The sequence below is a fragment of the Rhinopithecus bieti genome, unplaced genomic scaffold (assembly GCF_001698545.2).
Source record: "Rhinopithecus bieti isolate Rb0 unplaced genomic scaffold, ASM169854v2 scaffold_53274, whole genome shotgun sequence".
In the NCBI taxonomy this organism is placed as follows: Eukaryota; Metazoa; Chordata; class Mammalia; order Primates; family Cercopithecidae; genus Rhinopithecus; species Rhinopithecus bieti.
Window position 1 is genome coordinate 366,196 of NW_016820812.1, and position 16,075 is coordinate 382,270.

Sequence of the window (16,075 nt, forward strand, 5' to 3'; positions counted from 1 at the left end):
GCCTCGGCCTCCCAAAGTGCTGGGATTGCAGGTGTGAGCCACCGTGCCCAGACTGTTTCTTTCTTAAGCTCTTACTTTCTCACATGTGAGTTACCTTGTAGGTTTCCAAGACCGAGGGGACAAGATGGAAAAGGAGAACACAGAAATCTAGCCTGGAGGAGCTGCTCTGTTCCTGTATTTATCTGTGTAGGTGTGAATGAGGGAGAAAATGACAAGAGGATTACATTATTTTGAGGCTGGTTTTTTTTCCCCCGATCATTTACTTTTTGAGAAACAATTGCCCAATACTGAAAGGTATGTCCTTCCAAAATGTTTGTGTTTCAAATGGCTTCCTAATTACCTAGTTTACGGGGGGTGTGTATGGTTATCTGAAGTTACATGGGTATACACTGGTGGTGTGAGGTGTCCAGGGAGAGGAAAGGAAGAGCAGTCCTGGTGGCTCAATCCCTGAAGGATGTGCGGGGGATGGGTGAGAATGTGAACAGACATGTTGGAAGCTGAATCCGTGCAATGGCACCCATGCCTGTAGCCATCTCAGTGGGGGGTCCTTCTACGAACAAGCTTTGATTAATGATATTTTAATGCTAGTTTAGGTTTTTAGCACTCCCATGCCTAAAGGCTCTGAGAGAAGCAAGACCCCACCCCTGCAAAAAAAAAAAAAAAAAAAAAAAAGCAATGATTTTTATGCGTTCCAACAGATCTCTTAAGGGGCAGACGTCCAGAGAGCCAGGTGTGCCAGGGACCTACGGGAGCAGGGCTGAACGTGCCCACTCCAGTCTCTCCAGTGCTGGGAGAGACCTCTAGATGGTGCAGGTGAGTTTGCAATGAGGGAAAGCCCCTCCGCAAGGACTGCGTTTCCAAACTTGCAGACAGGACAGGGAGCAGTAAAGGACGAGTTCCCGGGAAGCCCTTTAAATTGAAAGGAAAAGAAGCAGGGCTGGTGGCAGAGAGGTGTGCCAGGTCCCAGGCAGCCCTACTGGCCCCTAAGGACATAGAGTACCTGCTTCTGAGAGGGCTGCCAGGGTGGCTACCGGTGAAGCCTGTCACCCAGAACTGGATGTACCTGGCTTTCTTCATAGACCCATCTTCTGCTGGGACCGAAGTTGACCTACAACAGGAGCTGGGTAAGCTTTGGTCCCTTCCTCTGGTTTTCTAAACTCTCCAGCTGTGGCTGAGACGGAGGTGTCATGGGCTGGGAGACAGCCTGGGTGCATTTTTGAAATGCATGTCATTTTTGGGTTGCGTTTGAACAAGCTTTACCGATTGCAGTATGTCTGCGCTACCAGTTATAAGACCTGAGATTGTTCCTTTGTTTTCAGGAAAACAGCAGAAACCCCATTTTGCTGTTGGTTGCACATTTGGTTAGGGAGCCAAATTCTGCGTGCGCGTCACAGGCTTTAAGATTTGGGCTACTGAAGCAACGGGTTCTTCCAGGGAGCGTGAAAAGCATGTTTCTCAGGTTTGCCCCTGTGCCCGGCTCACTGGGGAAGGCAGGCACGGCTGGGACTCTAGCTGGGCTCTGTACCTGCCTCCAACTCTGCGTACCCGCTGTGCCCTAAGAGACCTTCCAAGTGGGGTATCCAGTCATGTCTGAGACCCCCCGTATCCTGGCCTCTGTGTTGGTGGTGGAGGGGTGGGGAGAGGGAGAGAAAGAGGGGAGTGGGTACCTATTTGTGATGTTTGAGGTTTTCATTTCCAGCCAAGAGGTTCCTCTCAACACTCTGACAGACCGTGGGGCTGTTTGGGCTCCTAGACAGGAGCCGGCTCTGATTCCCAGCCTCCCGTAGCAGCTAGGCTTTGAGATATCAGCTCAGGGAGAAGAAGGTGGCTGGGCAGGGAGGACAGCAGGTGCGGTTCCCACTGGTTTTCCTGCCCATGTTGTGTTGGGTCAGCAGCAAGAGGGACAGTTCAAATCTACGAGCAGGGCAGATGCCAGTCAGTGGGGAGTCCCACACAGTCGGGGGCACACGCATATGAGGAGACTTACGGAGAGACAGGAGTACCACCATCCTCTTCCCCGGTCCCCAGGCCACTGCTCTGTGGCTCTGAAGTGGCATTTTTGAGACACTTCCTAAGCAAGAGTGAAACTGTGACAAAGAGGTGAAGAGCCATAATAGACTGAAGGAGAAAAGGGATCCAGGCATCTAAAATAGAGAATGTGTCTTTCCTGGCTTGATACGCTGAGATTTCTATGTCATAGCCACTTAAAGCCTTTAAAGATACATTTTGACAGAAGCTACCAAAAAGAGAGTGACTCTGGTCAAGGCTGGGAAATAAGCGTTTGTTCCGATGACTGTCCACGTGCACGCTTCACGGCTGGGAAAGTTTGGCAATCCTGGTGGTGATCGGCGGAGTCTCTGCTGTACCCCTCCCCATCCCTAAGTGGGCCAGGCTGTGCTGTGGGAGGATTAATTTGTGACAGCACAGTTGGAGGATAATCTTGGAAGGACCGGTCTTCGAGAGGAAAAAGTAAATACAATTTCCCTGAAATGCTTGATTTTCACTCCCTGGCCACTACCTGGTTTCTTGCTTTTGTGAGCTGGACTTTTGTTTTGTTGGGGATACACATTTGTGAAGTTCAGAAGTGTCAGGGGCTCATCTTTGTTTCTCAGGCATCATGGTACCCTCAATGCCTAGCCCAGTGCCTGCCATTGGGCGGCAGCCCAGCATTGCTCGGGAGTGCAGACAGACCTGGTCTTACCCCATCTCACGGAGCACAAAACCGACTTGCCTCTGTTAAACAGGGAGCCTCTTCGTCAAAGTTCCTCAGGTCTCACAGGCCCACAGACGGAAGCTGGGTTACTTGACGCTCCTTTCTGGGTCCAGGTGAGTGCGTTTTGTGGTTTCCAAAGAATAGAATTTATTCTCAAGGAAACGCCCAGGAACCCAGCTTCAAAGACTCAAGCAAATCTGAAATTCAAATACAGAAGCCGTAAACAGGATGGCGTTTGGCAGACAGTCTTGCTGCTCAAGTGGCTCAACCCCTCAGCTGGGCTCAGTTTCCCCTCACCCTCCTCCTAGCCTGCCTAGTGGCTGCCTGCATGCCTCAATTATCCTGGATGACACCTGCCTGCTCATTCCTTTGATGCTGTTTGTGGCTCTGCCTAGGTATTCCACCCACCAATAGTATCATTAATTAACTTACATTAAGCCCACTTAGCACATTAGATCAATTAGGAGACAAAAGCCCCAGCCAACCCTGCCTGTGAGCATGCCGCCTCCATCTCAATGCCTATGATTCTGTCCTTACTGGATTCATATATTACAGGAAGGAATTTCCTAAAAAATAAAGCAAGGAAACATAAGCTGATGCCTGGTCATTTAACCTCTGCTGAACATTTCTCTAGCACTTTACAAAGCGTTTTCATGAATGTCTTCTCTATTTTCCCAATAAGGAAATTGAGGCTCAGAGAGGTTCACTGACTTGCCCAAAGTCACACAGCTCGTAATGATTATGGGAACACCAAAAACTGGTCTAGATTAGCACTCAGAATGCCCAGGCCTTGTGCGGAGCCTGTCACTGGTAATTGGAGGGGCTGAGACTAGAATTTGTGTCCTCTGCCACCAACACTGCCACATTTTCCCCCACAAGGAGATGGTGCAATGACAACCACCAGGGATTATAAAAATAAGAGTGGAGTGAGCCACACCCAACTTCCTGTATCTTAGTTTCCCAGGGTTGTGTCAGCCCCAGACACACTCATATCCTGTCCTCAGCGGCGAGGGATCAAGAGGAAACAATCTCAGTTTTGTTCTTTGTGAACCCTCCTGATAAAAGTTAGAGTGTTTGCAGTTTTTATATAGTGAAAAAACTGTCAAATATAGGCCATTGTAGGTGGTTCAGTCGAAGGTAGTCTAGTAACTAAAAAATAATTTAAAATGGCATTTGGGGCTCAGGCATCCCAACAGCCCATTGACCCCTGAGACAAATGAGCTTGACCATATTTAATTTTTCATCATTGTCCTTAGAGTGTCACAAAGCATTACCCAAGGATAACTAACCCTGTACAGTCAAAGCTATGGAAAAAGCTTTGCCCTGGTTCTTGGCAGGGGTCAGCCATTCATTAGGTCGTGTATTAAGGGATCCTGCAACCTATAGTGTCTTCTGTGATAGCACACCCCCAGCACATCATGCATTCCATGAAAATATGTCCAATGAATGAATGAATGAACGGGCTTCTTCATCCTTCTTGTTAAGAGAAAGGTCACCAACTGTTCCAATGACACAGTTAGGGACAAGGGGGCTGCTCGAACATCAGCATCCCCTAAGTCAATAAGCAAACAAATCCTAGTTAGCAAAGGTACCCTCTCTGGGGACAGAGACACCTGTTATTTCTCAAATGCTGCGTGCCCAAGGGTGGCAAACACACTGTTTGGACCCCAGGAAGGAGCAGACACATGCGGGTGAAGCTGGAGGCCCTGCCTCCTTGCCCAGATCCTCTTGCCCAGGCACACTCTGGAAATGCCCATCACGTTATACACCTACGTACACATGCAATCAACCAGGAGGCCTTTGTTTTCCATTTCCGACAAAACAGAGGACTATGGAAAACAGGTGGGCCATAAGGAGCCCCACAGAGGAAGATGCACCTGTGGTGGTAGCCCTCGCTGCACCACCCTGCGAGCTCATGCCAGCTTCACTCACTTCACGGTAATTCAGACCTACTGCTCCAAACATAGGAGGAAGGTGCGCCTTCACTTGTGAGTCAGATGAAATCAGCAATGAGGGCAATAACAGCCACAGTCACGTTACTCTTACTAACAGCCCTGAGACCCGCAGTGCAGTGCAGAAGACAAGCTTAGCAGTGGGCTTGAGGCTGATATTGTTAACTGATACCATTCAATGGCTAGATATAGGCAACTAAAAAGTGAGCCCAAATACTGAAATATGATACAGTATTCGTCTCCTGAAAATAAAAAAAAGAGTTGATTCTGCCAACAATACCTTAATCCTGAGAGAAAGCACTGCAAAACCAGACTGCAAGCAAAAAATGAGAGGGCATGCACTGTTTTGATGACTCTCAGATCGTTACCAAATCATTCTCTTAAAACTTCCATTTGCCATATTTCCAATCCCATGTTTGCGCGGAATCCTGCATGCACAGGAGGAAGCAGGCAGGATTTCAAGTTGGTTTTAGCGCACATTCATTCATTCAGCAAATGTTTTATGGGCATCTGCTACATGCCAGGCACCATGCTGGGATGTAGTGAGTGACACAGTGGTCCCATGGGTGAGGAGAGAGAACATCCCTGCACTCACAGAACTTAGATTCTGCTGCAAGGAGAGAAGCCATAATGCATAAATCCGGCGCCATGAAAAAAAAAACAAACCAGCAGGGCAGGCAGAAAGAAGGTGCCCGGGGTAGTGGTGGGGGCCTCTTGGGAAATGAAATAGTTGAGTAAAGACCTAGATGAAATGAGGGAGTGAACCAGGACACTGGCAAGAAAGGAGGCCCTGGGGTGGGGTGAGCTGGAGGTGTCCCTGCACCACCTGGAAGAACGTGCTGCCAAAGCAGAGGGAAGGAGGGTTGAACAGGAGGAGAGGAGAACCAGAAGCCTGAGCGAGCCATGGCAAGGGGGCTGGGCTCTCATTGAGTGTGACAGAAAGGCAAATAGAAGTCAAGTCAGGGCGGAAGTTCAGCTATGGTGGCTCATGCCCTGTGTCGTTCTGGAACAGTTAGTGCCCACACCACCCCATCCCATACCATGCCGGTCACCGTATTCTGAGTATCAGCTCCTAAGGAGCTGGGTCTCCAAGTAGCCTCTTCCTGAGAGAGCTGGCTTGGCTGGGGTGCCAGGCAGGAAGGGCAGGCAGCAGGAGGGCTGGCAGGAGAGGAATGATCCATTTCCACCAACACCTGCTCTCCCTTGGCCATTAACACGTGCCAAAGGGATCCATTGTGAGAAAAATTATAAAGACCCTAACTTGAAACACATGATTACACTTCCAAAAATCTGAAAGTAGATTATCAAGACTCAATAAGTTGTGCAGAGAAAGAACACTCAGCAACAGACATCGCCGTCGCCCTCCTTGCAGCCCTGCCGGGACACTCTCACAGTCGCAGAGCCACTGGCCAGCTGCACTCGCTTCCTCCTCACTTGGAGAGAGGGACACCTTCCAGCATTGGATGTGAGATGGAGTGATGGAGTAGGGACACAGTGGCTCCCTGACAGCTCAGTTGGCAAAACTGTTGGGGAATGGGTTCGGAGATCACTGATGCCCTGGGCCAGCATGCCAGAGCTGTTCCTGTTGACTCCATATGGCCTTTGGAGTTGGGGAGAAGCTGGCTTCCCTGCCCTGTCCCACACAGAGCCACCAGCACCTGGAAAGTTTGATTTCCTTCCTCGTAACTGGAGGATGGAGGTCAATTAGGAGGGAAGTCAGCCTGGAGGAAGATACCTGTCTCTGAGAAGTCCAGGGCAGTCAAGGCAGACAGATGGATCATGAGGGAGGAGCTGGAAGGGCAGGATTGTTGACCTGATGTCTGGTTGGGGTCTGATGAATACAGGAAAGTGCAAGTCCACGGGGAATGCTCCAGTGGGATACAGATGTCTATTAAGTTGGTTGATTTTATTTACCCAGTTAGATGTGGTTTTATGGTTTACTGTTTGGATTGAGGCTCTGTATCCGTGCATAATAAACATTACCTCTGGCCCAGAAAAATCCTAATCCTTAAAAGTACGGCAATGCACTGAGCATCCCTAAAAGGTACTTTAGAGGAGTCTCAAGGTTCATTTTCTTTAAGATTTAGTCCTTAATAAAGACTCAGAATGGCTGTTCCTAAAGCCTCCTGTCCATAATGAAGAAGCGGCATCCCCTGCAGGAAGCCTGTATCTCCAAGAAGTGTGGCCGAGGGAGGGCACTGACAGCTGAGTTTAGAGTGGGATCTGTAAGCAGCACAAACTAATCGTGCATCGGTAGATTTGCAGAGTGTGGTTTTCTGTTGATGGGTTTCTTTATGGGCAATAAAATCTCTAATAAGTATCATTTACATTCAGCAGAACTCTTTGAATTTTAGCTCATTCTTAGAGAGATTTGGAGAGAGAGAGACCATCCCTGCACATGCAGCAAGCACCTGGCCTGTCTGGGTGGCCAGTCCTTGTTCTGTGGCCACTGTGATCCCTGCCAAGGTCCAAGTTTCCCGCCAGCACTCACTAAGCAATTTTGCTTCTCATTTTATGGGCAGAGGTAACCAAAACAAGGAGACTTAGGTGACTCAGGACACTCAGTTTTGAGTCAACTCTTAAAACCAGGAGACAAAACTTTCTCTAGAATTACTGCCAGTTGGTTTCCAACTTGAGGTTTCCAGATGAAAATTATTATCCAAACAGACCACACACAGCACTCTGACTTGCCTTCGGTGCCCGGCGTGTGCGAGGGAAATGGCGCTGGAGAATATTATCCTGATGATTATCACAGTTGTTGCTTTTGAAGGCAAATATTTATTTTGTGAAGATTGCAAAATGAAGTACGACAGAATGTTGAGCTCCTCCTTATGTTTACAGAATAAACAGAACTGAGACACTGGCAAACGCCAATGTCCCTAGTTCTCAAAGGACTGGCTGCATGCCTCCCGCAGCATCAGTTAAAGCAGGAGCCTCTGGAGATGCAGGCCTTTGGTGGTGGGATAGCCTCCCACCAGGGAGGGTCTGAGGCTTCCACCCACCTCCATGGGTTCATCTCTGTAAACAGCTCTCCCAGTGTGGGCTGGATGGGGTTTGAAGTGTCTGCTTTCCTGTTTACGCTGGAGCATAGAGAGGACACTGCATTTGCCATAAGACAATGGGCTCTAGATCTTACTCAAGGCTTTGTGAGAAGATCTAATAGAAATAGAAGACCTGGCCCCTATTCTCATGGCCTAAAGCGTTGAAAGGAGGAAATAGGAGAGATAGCCAAATTGCACTGCACTGTGACTGAGCTGTTAAACGTCTGTCCCCGCCATGGCACTGACTGTGCCCTCTTTGAGGACAGGGACCATCATCTTCATTCTCTGGCACCTAGCACAGTGGCTGCACACAGTAGGTATTCAATAAATGTTGAAGAAACCCACATTTATTGGGCATTTGTTACTTTCTTAGCATTTCCGTCTTAATCTGCACAGCAGTCCTGTGAAATAGAGACAGTCATCACTGCTTCACACATGTGCAGAGAAAGGCTTGGAGAGGTGAGGTGGCTTGCCTGAGACCTCCCTCCTGGTAAGTTCATGGACTTCGCCTTGCTGTAGTTTCCATGGGCTCATTCAGAAATGAGAGCTGGGATGATGTGGGCTGTTTCAAATTAGCTTGAAGTCTAACCTTGTATCATAACTATCTCAGGTGCGGGGACAGTAGATATCGGGCAGGGGTCTAGGTATAGACATATGTGTAAAAGGCTAAACATGGCTGAGCTGCCCAGAGACACCTCAGCAGACAGCCCTGCTGGCTGGCCCCAGGTCCTGGACAGGTGTTGTTTGGGCTGCAGGATGCTGGGAACTAGAGTGGAAAATGGAAGCTTCTCTTTCTATCCCCAAGGCCAAGAGCAGACCTGGCCAGCCATTCTTCTCACAATAGCAGTCGCACCAGACCTAAGACGCGCCAGACAACTTCAACCTCAGGAGCCTTTCTTCTTCCCTGAAGTCGGGTTGGACTGGTCCTGGTGGGGTTGGACTGGCATGGGCTAGCCACCTGGGGCAGGTGCGGCTCTGGAAAGAATGCTGGCGGCAGGGTGGGGAGGAGCCCAGCCTCAGGTGGACACTGTCCCAGAGCCAGCCCCTTCCCGTGCTAGTGGTGGAACTTCAGATCATCATTGCCGGGTAACTCTGTCACTTCAGTTCCCCAAGGGAAGGTCACACACTTGCCTCATGGAAATATTGTGTGGATTTCCGAGAGCCAAGGCAGGCAGAGTGCTTAGAACGGGGCATGGGCATGCTGGAAGACTCGCCCACGCTCCGTATGCACTCACGGGCTGAGTTTAACGGGTCACCTCAGCCTCTTCCTGGCAGTCATTCCCCATGGTCTAGTCCATCAGAGGTCCCTGTCTCTTCTTGGAGCAATCTATCAATTTGGCCAGGTTTCAAAACGCCATCTGGACCCTGCGGTTAAGGGGCAGCTACACAGGGGTTGGTGTGGGGACAGAGCAGGCTCTGCCAGCCCCCATGGAGTATGGTGCCAGGTTGGCCACCTCCCCAGCAGTGACACCCTGACCCCACTCTGACCACACTTATTCAAGCTCAGGGCTGCTGCATTTGTTCCCTCTGCCTAAAACACACTGGCCCAAGATGTCTGTGTGTCTTGCCCATTCCCTTCAGGTCTATTATATATATAGATAAAATATATATAAATATATATATATATATTTGAACGTAGAACTTGGTGAGTAATAAGCATTAGTTTCAAATCACGACTTGCTGCTGAGGTGAGGGGCAGGACATGCCCACCAGAGCGGGAGCGGCAGTTTCCTCCTTGCTCTCCAGAGTCTCCCAAGGGGGCTTTTGCTCTCCTCACCTTCGCAGAGGTTTTGGGATGTGACTCACATGGGCCTCCCTGGGATTCTTTCACTGCAGAACTATCCGGAATCAGTGAAGCAAATAGGGAAGAGAATGCAATGAGCTGGGGTTAAAGAACAACCAGGAGGCCTTAAAATAGTACAGTATCAGGTTGAGAGCAGAGGAAGTGGTAAGTGACTTGCCTGCCCCGCCCCCACCCCCCCGCCGCCCCACGGCATCCAGTTGAACTTGACAATGGCTGGTCTGTGAAGTGTGAGTGTGCCCATGATCACTGATACAGCAGGCTTGGGAGGTGATTGCATCACACTGATTTTCAAGTAAAGAAGCAGAGGCCAGGAGAGTCACGTGCCTGCCTCATCTCAGCCGGCGCAATAGAGCCACAGCACCCTGCTTCCCACCCCCTAGCTGTGATGCCAGGTGTTTCCCCACCCATGTGTTGCCCGTCAGAGCCAAGCTGGTTGTCAGGGCCTAGAGGGAAGCATGTCATGTCAGATGGCCAAAGTGAAGAAACTCTAATCAAGGGACCCATTTGGCTGGTGGCATGTGCCTCGGTGGCTCCTCCTCTGTTGGCTACAGCTGCCTGGACCTGCTCAAGCCCTCCTCTCCTCTGCAGTTCCTGCCGTCTGCATCCTTCATGATTAATCTGACCCTGGGTAGGGAGGCAGGAGGGGCTTCTCTTCTCCACAGTCCTGCACCTCAGCAGCCTGGCTCGGGGTCTCCAGGCCCCCAACCGCCACCTGACATGCCCCTAGCTTACTAGCTTGCTTTCTCCAACCCCTCCTTCAGCTGCTGGGGTATGCCATACGTGTGTGTGTGTGTGTGTGTGTGTGTGTGTGTGTGTGAGAGAGAGAGAGAGAGAGAGAGAGAGAGAGAGAGAGAGAGAGAGCCACCAAAGCTTGGGATGGGGATTGGACCAGGCTGGGGGAAGTGGTGGGGCAGGAGGCAGCCCAGCCCAGGGTCAGCCTCTGCAAACAAGAGTGTTGGAGGGAGTGAGGTTCACCAAATGGAAGAGGCAAATCTGACTCTAAACTTCCCCGACCAGATGACACCTTTGATTCTGCATGTCTGGGCTCTAAGGTGCAGATTCGCCTTTTACCCAACAGCAAGAAAGATCTGTTCCTTAGGTGAGGGTCAAGTACTGGGGTGGTGAATGGAGAAACACAGTGAGAGGGAGGGGCAGCCTTGGCATCCTCAGATGGTTCCACATTTCCGAGTTTTCGGTGAATCTCATTTTCCACAACACTGAACGTTTTTGAAGCTGGCACCTCTCTGCTTACTGAGTCGATGCCTCGTTGGAAATGGAATGTCTGTACTTCACACACCACACCCCCTCCTGCCCCTGCTGAGAACTCTCCCGGGTTAATGGTTTCCTTTTGGAAAGCTTTCAAATGGTCTTCGTTGGAGTTTACATTATCTGCTTCCCTCTGCCCTGTATGTGGATTATTTGCCTGTTGGGTTTAATTTAACCAGATTTGCAGCTGTGCTAACAACTTCATTGGTGCTCTCCTGCTTTCAGAATGGATTTTCCCGTCTTTTCTTCATCTTACCGATAGACGGTCTTCATACCGAAGCCCACGCGGGGTTGGGCGTTGTCTGCTGGTGTTCTGCCTCACTACAGAACGCATTTCCTCTGACTGAACTTCACTGCATCTCAAGTTCTAACTAGGTCGCTCTAATATTTTAATAGGAATAGTTGAAATAAATTATTTATTAAAAGTCACTGTTAAACAAGAAAAAAAAGCCTTTCCTCGGTGCTCTGAACCTCAGGCTCCTTGGGAGGATCTGCGTGTTCCCTAAGCCTGTGGCTCCCTCGGAGCTCTACCCTCTAGAAATACATTGTGAAACTCTTGAGGCGTCTACCAAATATGACAAACTCACAGATTAGCAAAGACACGCAGAGTCGACCAAGTTTGATGTTTTTGTTTTTTTAATGAGCTTTTTGTACTTAATAGGAGACCTGGCCACCTAATACAACGGTGATTATTGGGAACCACAGAGATGTAATCAGATGTTCTAGACATGGATGGTGTATTTACCCCTTAAAACCCTTCCATGCCCTGCCTGGATCCTTTTCTGCTCCATAGACCATTCCCAGTGAAGGCCATAGCTCAGCAGGTCCTGTACTTGGCATTACAGAAGCGGGACCTGTGTAGCCTTGCCCTCTGGGGCCATTTGCTGGTCTTTGTACCCTGGGCTCTTCCCTATGTCAGTGCCATTTGTTGGGAGAAGGAAGAACGACTTTGAACCGCAGCCCTGTTCTATGGATGAAGGTGGCTGGAGTTCCTCTACGAGAATAGAAGCTCCCTGAGGAGTTTCATCTACATCCACAGAGGCCATAGATCCTGCCTGTAGATAAGAGAAAAAGCAAATGGCCGTCGTTTCTTTACTGTGTCATTTAGTATGATGTCTTGTGGTTGATGAAGGCTTCAAAAGTGTGTGAACCAGAAGTAGAACAAGAAAAGAGGGTGCGGCACTCAGCAGGAGCTGTCCTGAGGTCTCTGTGGGTCCTTCAGACACCAAGTCCTGTTTCCACCCTCAGCTCTGAGGCCTTCTGTTCACTGGGGAATCTCCAGGGCTTTGTCAGCATTTGAAACAACAGTGACTCCTAGTGAGAGCCGGGTCCCAGGAGGGAGGACGTCCAGATGCCCCCAGTCCCTCCTCACACCCAGGAACAGTCTTCCAGTTCAGGAACACTTAGAAAGGGTGCGCTCCCGGCCAGTCACAGTGGCTCACGCCTGTAATCCCAGCAATTTGGGAGGCTGAGGTGGGCGGATCACGAGGTCAGGAGATCGAGACCATCCTGGCTAACACGGTGAAACCCCGTCTCTACTAAAAATACAAAAAATAAGCCGGGCATGGTGGTGGGCTCCTGTAGTCCCAGCTACTCGGGAGACTGAGGCAAGAAATGGGGTGAACCTGGGAAGCAGAGCTTGTAGTGAGCCGACATCATGCCACTGCACTCCAGCCTGGGCAACAGAGCAAGACTCCATCGAAAAGAAAAAAAAGAAAAAAAGAAAGGGTGAGCTCCTCAGGAGCAGAGCTGAGAAGCCACCACATCTCTGGGCGGCATGGGCAGTGCTGTTGGGCCGTGGCAGGATGGTCACTCCTCCTGGCCAGGGGTGCGGGGCACGTTGGTATCCTTTAGCCTTACCCATCTAGGAAAACTCAGGCCCAGGCTAGTGGGGGCCACCGGAATCATCAGCGCCTCCTTATTGGCGTCCTGATCACAACACAGGTGTCTTTCTAAATGGGAGCTTGTTCTTTCCAAACTGGGAAGTCAGAGGTATTTGGATAGTTTTAGATTTAGTGCACCCTCAGACACCTTTTCATCTTAGCATTTGTCAGTCCTCACTGTGCACCCAGATCTGGGATTCTAATGCCAATCTCCAGTGAAAAGAACCAGGGCTCCTTGGAGAAGCGGCTGACTCCAGAACTGGGGCAGGGAAATTACAAGAGAAGCCTGGAGCACCTTGTAGTGCCAGAAAGTGAAGAGGTCCTAAGAAAAGAAAAAAAAGAAAAAGGAAAAAAAAATGGGAGCATGTCTAAGGGACACACAAACCAATTAAAAGAGCTCCCAGTCACCGAAGCTGGGACAATCTGAGCAGCAAAATAAATAATGTAATATTGGATTATAACCCGGAGTTTAAAATGAATACCCATGTGTTCACACTGAAAATAAATGATGGATGGATGGACAAATACATAACAGAGAAGAGGTAGGTCTCCTGTGCAGAGGAACTCCAGGTAATTCTTGTAGATGCTGTGCCCTTGAGGAGGTGGAGCAGATAACTCCCTCCCTTAAGTGTGCGCTCCAGCTGGAGACTTCCTTCCAAGGAGCACCGGAAGGAGTCACTTCACAGTGGGGAATCCTGCCAGTCACTGCCTCATCCCAGTGATCAAGGCCAGCATTAGCAATCCTGAGCCATGCTGGTAGCATGAACCGTTCACATGATGAGAATGGCACATTGCCTCTGTGGTCTTCCTCCCAAACCCATAGCCCCAGTCTGTCACTGCGGAAAAACATCTGACAACTCTCAATTGAGGAGGATTCTACAAAACACCTGGGCAGTGCTCCTCAAAACTTCCGAGTCATCAAAAACAAGGCAAGTCAGAAATTGTCTTGTTAGCCAAGAAGAGCCTAAGGAGGTATGATGACTAAATGTAAAGTGGGATGCTGGATGGGATCCTGGAACAGAAAAAGAACATTAGGAGAAAGCTAAGGACATCTGAAGATGTATGAACTTCAGTTAACAATAATGCACCAGTATTTGTTCATCAGGGATGACCACTGTATCGCATCATGTAAGATCCTAAAAGGAAAACTGGTGTAGGATCCCAGGGAACACTCTGTATGTATTTGCAACTTTTCTTTTCTTTTTTTATTTTTCTTTTTTCTTTTCTTTTTTTTTTTTTTTTTTTTTTTTTTTTTGAGACAGAGTCTCACTCTGCCACCCAGGCTGGAGGTGCAGTGGCACGACCTCGGCTCACTGAAACCTTTGCCTCCCGGGTTCAAGCAATTCTCCTGCCTCAGCCTCCTGAGTAGCTGGGATTACAGGCGTGCTAATTTTTGTATTTTTAGTAGAGATGGGGTTTCACCATGTTGGTCAGGCTGGTCTCCAACTCCTGACCTCGTGATCCACTCCCCTCGGCCTCCCAAAGTGCTGGGATTACAGGCATGAGCCACCGTGCCCATGTCTACTTTTCATGGTGTAAATCATTAAGATAATGTTCATAAACAGGGTACCATAGTGTCTAACACAAAATATACCGTCAATATGTGGCATTTCTATTTTTCTTATTATTTCTATTTGCAGAATGGATGGACAGGATGGTCTTACTCTCCTGGAAGTGGAATGTTGAGCCTTTTGTGAACAAAGATGATGCTTACAGCTCCACAGTTAGTTTAAAATGGGTAAGAGCCTTGTGCTGAAAACCCTGTGAGCCTCATCTTCAAGATGAGTTATTATTTACAAGAAAAGTTGTTATTTACATAAAACCAAGAGCCAGTGGGGCATCCAAAAGTTGAAGGGCCTTTGAGAACTCTGATGATGTTTTCTTTATTGTGAGATGGAAGCCAAGGTTGTGGCTCCAACCAAAAAATTTCCAGGTTTTATAGTCGCTGTGGAGGTGGGAACAGGCAGTGGTCACCACGTGTGGCATGGTTCTCGGACACAGGACCCTGGAAAGTGCATTTCTCCTTCTGTTCTTCCGGGGGCAGCCAGCACCCTGGCAGGTGAGGGAAGAAGTCATTGAGGGTTCCAGGAGCCACACTCACAGGCTGGAAGTGTCCATGGCAGTCACGAAAGATTCTGCCAGGGTTCAGGCCCATGGCATCCTCAGGTGCTGGAAAGCACTGGGAAGCAGGAGAAATGAAGGCGGGAGGTAGCCAGCACTGCACTGAGCCCAGAGCTCCCAGATCTCAGGGACTGATGGCGGACACTCTCTCAGCACCGCCCTCCTGCCCTAGCCAGCCCACTGAGTCAGCTTCTAATGGTCTGTCTCACAAAATGCAGGGAAGTGGCATTATACACACCTGCTGAGGCCACGTACAGTGGCTCACGTCTGTAATCCCAGCACTTCTGGAAGCTGAGACAGGTGTTCTGCCTGTTCTGCCTGTCAGGAGTTCGAGACCAGCTGGCCAACATGGTGAAACCCCATCTCTACTAAAAACACAAAAAAATTAGTGGGGTTTGGTGGCGGGCCCCAATAATCCCAGCTACTTGGGAGGCTGAGGCATGAGAATTGCTTGAACCTGGGAGGCAGAGGTTGCAGTGAGCTGAAATCTCGCCACTACACTCCAGCCTGGGTGACAAGAGCAAAACTCCATCTCCAAAAAAACAAAAGAAAAGAAAAGAAATTAAAATAAATTTAAAAATAAACACCTGCTGAGACCTCTTCCTAGGAAATTCTTTGGACTTTGAGCACAGGTTGCCTTGTTCTGGGCAAATCCAGCTCAGAGAGCTCTAGAAGAAAGGTCAAGAAGGCAAAGAGGAGAATCCAGCAAGCCAAGGTTGGGGAGGTTGGAGGAAGAGTGAACGCCCCTGCTAGAGGCCCCCCGGTTCTCACCCCCTTCTGAGTCTCAGCATCTGCGTGGGCTGTGAGCCATTGCTTTGTCACTGACAAATCAGATGAGGGCTGTTTGTTTATTTTTCAAATGATCCCATCAGGTTCTCCAATCACAGCCATAGCTACAAGGCAAGCAGAGTGGGGAAGACACCCGTCACCCTTGTGCAGACGCTGGTTTTACCAACACTTGGTGTGCAGGGCAAGTCACCAGCTTCTGAATCCAGGTCACCTACAGTCTCTTTTTTCCTAGGCTGCCTCAGCCCGTTGCAGCCTGACTTGGCCCTGCCCCGGCACTCCCACAGTAGGCAGGATTGGAAAGGGCAGTGGCTGGCATGTTGGCACAAAAGCCAGCCAGGAGGGTTGGGCAGGTGCTCCAGGGCCTGGGAGGAAAGAGTGGAGACCACACCATGCAGTGCCCTGCCCCTGTTTCGATTTGGTCATCATTGTCTGTATTCAATCCTAAGCTTGTTGAGAACTGGGCCGGCATGGCTATTGAAGTTCTGTGGAACAGAAGCTGGTCTCTT

At 49.5% G+C, this 16,075-nt stretch overlaps 1 protein-coding gene across 3 annotated transcripts in view; it reads left to right on the top strand.

The window, feature by feature from the left end:
• The first annotated feature begins 215 nt into the window (after positions 1–215).
• The window catches only part of EDAR (ectodysplasin A receptor), a 93,532-nt gene continuing 77,672 nt past the window's right edge, over positions 216–16,075 (top strand). For 2 of the 3 annotated variants that reach the window (XM_017859936.1, XM_017859940.1), the window contains exons 1-3: positions 216–294; positions 699–813; positions 1,080–1,124. In XM_017859936.1, coding sequence (XP_017715425.1) covers positions 805–813; positions 1,080–1,124 — 54 coding nt within the window. In that variant the 5' untranslated portion in view covers positions 216–294; positions 699–804. Of the gene's footprint in view, positions 295–698; positions 814–856; positions 1,125–16,075 lie in introns of those variants that run through there. The other variant, XM_017859938.1, reaches the window with a different exon arrangement.